At 37.2% G+C, this 6,033-nt stretch overlaps 1 protein-coding gene across 1 annotated transcript; it reads right to left on the bottom strand.

Moving 5' to 3' along the window:
* Positions 1–3,630: 3,630 nt before the first annotated feature.
* Positions 3,631–4,910, bottom strand: LOC139719526 (peptidyl-prolyl cis-trans isomerase FKBP2; the record flags this gene model as incomplete). Its single annotated transcript, XM_071630941.1, has 3 exons — positions 3,631–3,811; positions 4,281–4,363; positions 4,798–4,910. Coding segments are annotated over 3 exons (258 nt in total), but the record flags the coding sequence as incomplete, so codon positions are not given.
* Between the last annotated feature and the right edge of the window lie 1,123 nt (positions 4,911–6,033).

Here is a 6,033-nt window from a genome sequence, read left to right on the forward strand (position 1 = left end):
ACACACACACACACACATGCATGCAAATGTACTATAATACATGTACATAACTGTGAGTCGAAAAAAAAATCGACTCTCGCGAGAGTCGAATTTCACTTAAGTCGACGCATTTTCGTCAGTCCCGAGAGCTTCGACTCATGCGAGGTTTACTGTATATATATATATATATATATATCATGTGTGTGTGTGTTGAAATTATGAATATGCACCAGATTACACTATTCAAAACATAAAAATGTCAAAGCTCCCTACCATGGAAAGGCTGACTAATATCCCCCACTCCTCCCTTACAGTGTTTATCAACTCTAGTAAGTCTCACTAAAAGTTGGCAGCCCGGTATGTTCCGGTTCAAAAGGACATCTGCACTATTCAATGCAAACAGGGCAAGTTGAAATTAAGTCCCAAGGGTACAGGAAAATTTGAAAACTGTGTCCTTTTAAATAATCTTTACCTGCACATTTGAAACATTTCCTAAGATCCAAAATGTATGCGATAATAAAATGCTAATTACTGAATGTTGAGCTCCCAAAAGTACATGTAGTTTGCGAGCAATAAATGGTTATGTACTTTCAATACCCTATTTTAAGGAGAGAGACTATAACTTTTTTCCTTTTTTTTGGGGGGGGGGAAGGGGGGTAGTGTCTATATTCCTCAACTGAGCAGGTACATACAATTACACACACACACACACACACACACACACACAAGACAGCAACAAGAATAATCAGCACAGCACATTTCATTCTCTTTCAATCTCTCATTTCTGTATGTTTGTTCTCTTTTGTAAAATGTGTAATACGTTAGGCAGTGCCAGGTTGTACTTCTACACGTATGCACGTCGCAAGGTTCATACATTTTTTGTTTGATTCATATGCTGCCTTTAACCACTACACTATATGACAATGCAAAAAAAAACAACAAGATTTTATGCCACACACACAGGGATCAGCAACTACTGAGTATTAAAAAAAAACCCAACAACTCTTGAAAGATATGTACTGGTGTATATCAAAATCATTGCTTTTTGTGTATAGTATCAGGTATCTCTGACAAAATGATACTTGTACTTGCACTGTTGAGTGAATCAACAAACACTAGAGCTGATATGCTTCTACGTACATGAAGACCATGTCACACAGTACTGTACATTGAAAAATGTCTTTAATTCAATACAAACTGACAGTGTGTAATTCACATACACAAAGACTTACAACACAGATAGGATGCACATTCACAGCTGAATATCATCAAGACAGAGTACAAGGTAATGTACAGTACAGTACCACTTTTCTCACATCACTTTGTGCATGAGTACCAACACTAAACCTGAATGATACAGTGTATTACTTACACACACAAAATGAATATGACATTATTTTCTTAGTGCTTCCAAGAGTCATGATACAGTAGTTTAATGATCTGAAGTGTCTCAGTTTCTCTCTTTTCTGTAAATAACTGCAGACATTGCTACAGGTACATTTACATGTATGTTGTATTGACTGACTGTTACAACGCCTTGTGACGGATTCCTCCAGTGTACAAGTCTACAAATAATGATTTTGGGTGAAAACACTTATGCTCCTTACTACATACGTGTATGTTGTAGTTGTGTTCATTGCAAACTAGAAGTTGCACAATATATTGTTTCCAAAGCAAATTAAAAGCTTAAAACCCACTCTCTCTAAATGTGCCACAAGAAAGACTTCCAAGTCGGGCGCTTACGTGACATTTTTAAACAGAAAGACACACACACAAAAAGAAACCCTTCAAATTAAAATGAATTTTTGCTTGTGATATGATATCAACCATAGCTAACATTCATACAGCTCTATTTGAAAATTTTATGATAGAAAATGAAACTGGTAAGTGGCAAGTGATTTCAATTTAAGTACAGTGCGTATCTCATTACACTCCATACATAAAAACAATTTCATTATCCCATTCATGGGGTAACACTTGCCATCTTGGAAATGTAGACTAATGATGATTTGCAACAAAGAAAAAAAAAACATGTTGTAGTATCATTTTGTTTACAAAGCACCACATGCTACATGTATCACTGGTGTACAGTGATGAGATCATCTACAAGGCACAGGGCAGAGAATGAAAGAAGACCACATGCCATGGAGAAACTCCTGACGTAAATGCAGTAAAAACAAAAGCAACCCAGTACATTAATTGTAGTTGAGCAAAACCCTCTGAAAGGTTATGACTTGTGGTAAGATGTTGCTTATTGCCTAAATAACTCCCCCCCCCCCCTCCCAAAAAACCCAAACCTAACAAACAAACAAAGTTTTACAAGTACATGTAAATAACATACACACAAATGTTTGTAATGGTTCACGGATACATTAAAACATGTTATGGCAGAGATGTTGGGCATTCAAGTATACATTTTGAATACAGTGCACTCCCGTTATAACGAAATGCTCAAGACCGACAGTTTTCTTTCGCTATAACGAAATTTCGTTATAACCCAACAAATACAATATATAACGAAAACAAGGAAACCACGTATATATATCATATTCTCTTTGCTGAATACTCATCATACACTGGAAAGCTATGTGAAATGTGATGGGATAACCGTATTACAATAATAAACGCAAGTTCCCCTCAGAAACTGTGCGTGACGCAAGGAGCGAACACACAGTGGTGTGAAGCGTTCACCCATGCAGAGACGATATAATATGCTTGTTCCGCTACGTATTTTTGAAAGCAATTCGCATTTCGTTATAATGGGGCACATTTCTTTTGTTTTTCTTTGTTTGTGGCGCTTGGAAAAGACTTCGTTATAATGGGAATTTCGCTATAACCGTGTTCGTTATAAGCGAATTTTGTACCATAGACTTTAATGGTGATAATTTTGGGACCAGAAGATTTACTTCGTCATAACGAAATTTCGTTATAACCGTGTTCGTTGTAACGGGAGTGCACTGTATTTGTGCTGTAGTAGCAGTAGCTGTGCTTCATTGCTACACATTCACATTCTTTATGAGAGGTACATGCCGTGTTGAAGCAGGCACAAATCCATTTATACATGTATGTTATTTCAAACAGGTCATAGCTGGAATGTGCATTCACTACAGTACGGTATGGAGAGCATTTACACAGAGCAACACGACCAGAGAAGCTCAAATGCGAATTTACTAATGGAGTACCAGTAGTTGAATATGTGTTTTTGCGACTTCATTGCTAGTGAAATTTTATTACACTTGCATGTACAAAGTTTCACTAATAAAGATTATGTATAATAATGAGATAATCTTGGCATAGGACACAATTACATGCAAGTTTTATCATTCATCTTGATCTTGTAAAATCTGTTACATAATACAATGTAGCTGCAAAATCTTGTAGGAAAATTCATATGAAAATGATATGTCTTGTAAATAATACAAGGCTGCACACTAACCCACTTTTCCTACTGGTCCGACAGGCAGGTCGGACCAGTAGGTACAGTACCCAGTTTGTTCATGTTTTACTCGTCCATTCCTGAAAAAGTCACTGGTCCAACAGTGATTTTTACTGGTCAGGGACCGTGAGAACGGTGCCAGTGTGCAGCGTTGAATAATACCTAGTCTTGATTACAGGCAGACAACCAATGACTGACATGAATAAAATGTGACTTCCTGTGTTATCTCCCCACCCACCCTATACACTACCTAACATGCACTGATTATTGCTGCCGATGCTCCTATCTCCGTGTTCCTTTCAAAGCACATTATGATTAAGCAGGAAAGAGAGGTCTAGAGCTCCTCCTTCCGAGTAATTTTAAGAAGCTCCACTTCAAAGATCAAAGTTGCTCCTCCTGTGTCAAGAAGAAATTAGAGAACAAATGAACACTGTAGTTGAAAATTGCACAAACATACACATCACACAAATGTCACAATTATTTCAGTAGAGTAAAACCTCGCGTAAGTCAATATGCACAGGACCTAAGAATACAGTATCTACTGACTTGATTGGAAGTCAACAATACATGTACATGTAACAAGAGGATAGAAGAGAAAATTTGAAACATTTTTATTGTTCTGACTCGTGTGCTTTGTCGGCTTATGCGATGTTGTCTTTGGTGAGGTTTACTGTATCACACGGGTATGATTGCTCGTCACTAGTGGTAGGCAGGTGAGAAATACCAGAGCACATAACAGGTACAAGTACAATACATACCAGAAAGTCAAAGAACTCTTGTTTCAGTATGAAAGTCTGTCATAAAGTTTCATAAAGATCTCTTGGAAGAGTAATCCCACATCTGTTCATACAATCACCATACTCACCTGGAATTTTAGGTGGTGCTCCTCTATCCCCATAGCCAAGGTCTGATGGTATAACCAGTTTCCTCTTTTCTCCTTCGCACATGCTGCAACAAAAGGCCAAAGATGCATTATCACACTTAATAAATTGCACAGTCCTACCAAGTACTAAGGGTCAAAAGTACACATCACTAACTCCCCAAGAGCATCAAGGATATCATACATGGTGCTCTTGGTCTCGACATAGTAAAAGCTGTTCACATGAACTTGTTACAAAAGTTTAAGTTGGAAATAGTGCGCATACATAAATGACAATTCAAATATATACACAGAAACACGAACACTTTCCAATCAGCAACACAATTCAGAATTCAGAAATGTACACAAAAACCTGAATAAATTCCACTCAACAACATACATACTAAATCATTTCATGTGTTTGAGGTTACTGGAGTGCAGAGACTTGCATCGAGCTTTTGCCCTCATTTAATTTACAAGTATAAAATTGAGTACAGATGCAAAACACATAGATTTCACTTACTTGAGTAGTCCTTGGTCCCATCCCTTAATAACCTGGCCAGCACCTAGTGTGAAGTCGAATGGTTGGTTTCTTGGGATGCTACTGTCAAATTCAGTCCCATCTTCTAACTTACCCTGTGAAAGTGATTGTAGAAATGAGAGTCAATGCAGAGCAGAAAATGCATGCATAACAAATACTTACAAAAACAACAACAACAACAAATAAGTTGAACGGAAAACCCTTTTTGGTTGCTCATGTTCATCTTTCTATCTCAACACTGTGTTATGCCTGTGGAAATGAATGAAACAAAAACACATATTTTGAGAGAACGGTAAATTCTATTCAGAATGGTAAAATAAACAAAACCCACTGCATTCTAGAGTGGGCACTTTAACCCTAAAAAGGCCGGGGGGAGGGGTTGAATCAACCCCCCCCCTCGACATTTTTCGCGACTATTCCGCCGCGCGAAATTTTTTTACCGCGCCGTTCGCTGACTTTTTACTTTCAAGTCTCGCGCATCTTTTGACACCATTTTCGCTAAAATCGTGCATACCGTTACGACGCTGCACGACCTTTAATACATGCCTGTCAGACAGAAAATGGCTCAAAAATGTGATTTTGTGTATAAAGTCTATGCAAATGGAGTTTTCTCTTCTTATTCATAAAGATATGATTATTTTCACTTTCATCGGCTGAAACTAATTAATTTTAACATAATTATGCTTGAAATGAGTTCTGTCATAAATTTTGCGAAAAAAAAATGATGAAACAAAAGGTCGGAAAAACAAAGAAATACATAAGAAATTCATAAAACAATAAAATATGTAAGAAATTGATTTTGATACATTTCTTTTTCAAGTACATTGTTAGGAATGCTGCAAAGAATGTAATCACCAAAAATTAGGATTCTAGGAGCTTTGATTTTTTATTTAGAGCAAAAAGTATGATTTTATGCATATATTAGCATAATTAATCATTATGACAAAAATTTCAATTTCTTTTTGTATAGTTTGGTAGATTACGCCACAGGTAATATATGTGCCAATTTTCATGGCGTTTGCGCGAGCGATGGCCGAGACCTCAAGGGGGGGGGGGGGGGGGGGGTTGAATCAACCCCTCCCCGGCCACAGAACACCCAAAAAAGCCCGCCTGGTTAGGGTTAACATGAAGAAAATTACTCTTAAAAGTATGACAAATACAGAATGTGGAACCACCAAATAATTTATGCAAAAAATGTGAGTATATCATCACAGTTTT

Source organism: Diadema antillarum, unplaced genomic scaffold, assembly GCF_040938485.1.
Source record: "Diadema antillarum isolate AM-2024a unplaced genomic scaffold, OU_Dant_1.0 scf00000111, whole genome shotgun sequence".
NCBI classification, from domain to species: domain Eukaryota; kingdom Metazoa; phylum Echinodermata; class Echinoidea; order Diadematoida; family Diadematidae; genus Diadema; species Diadema antillarum.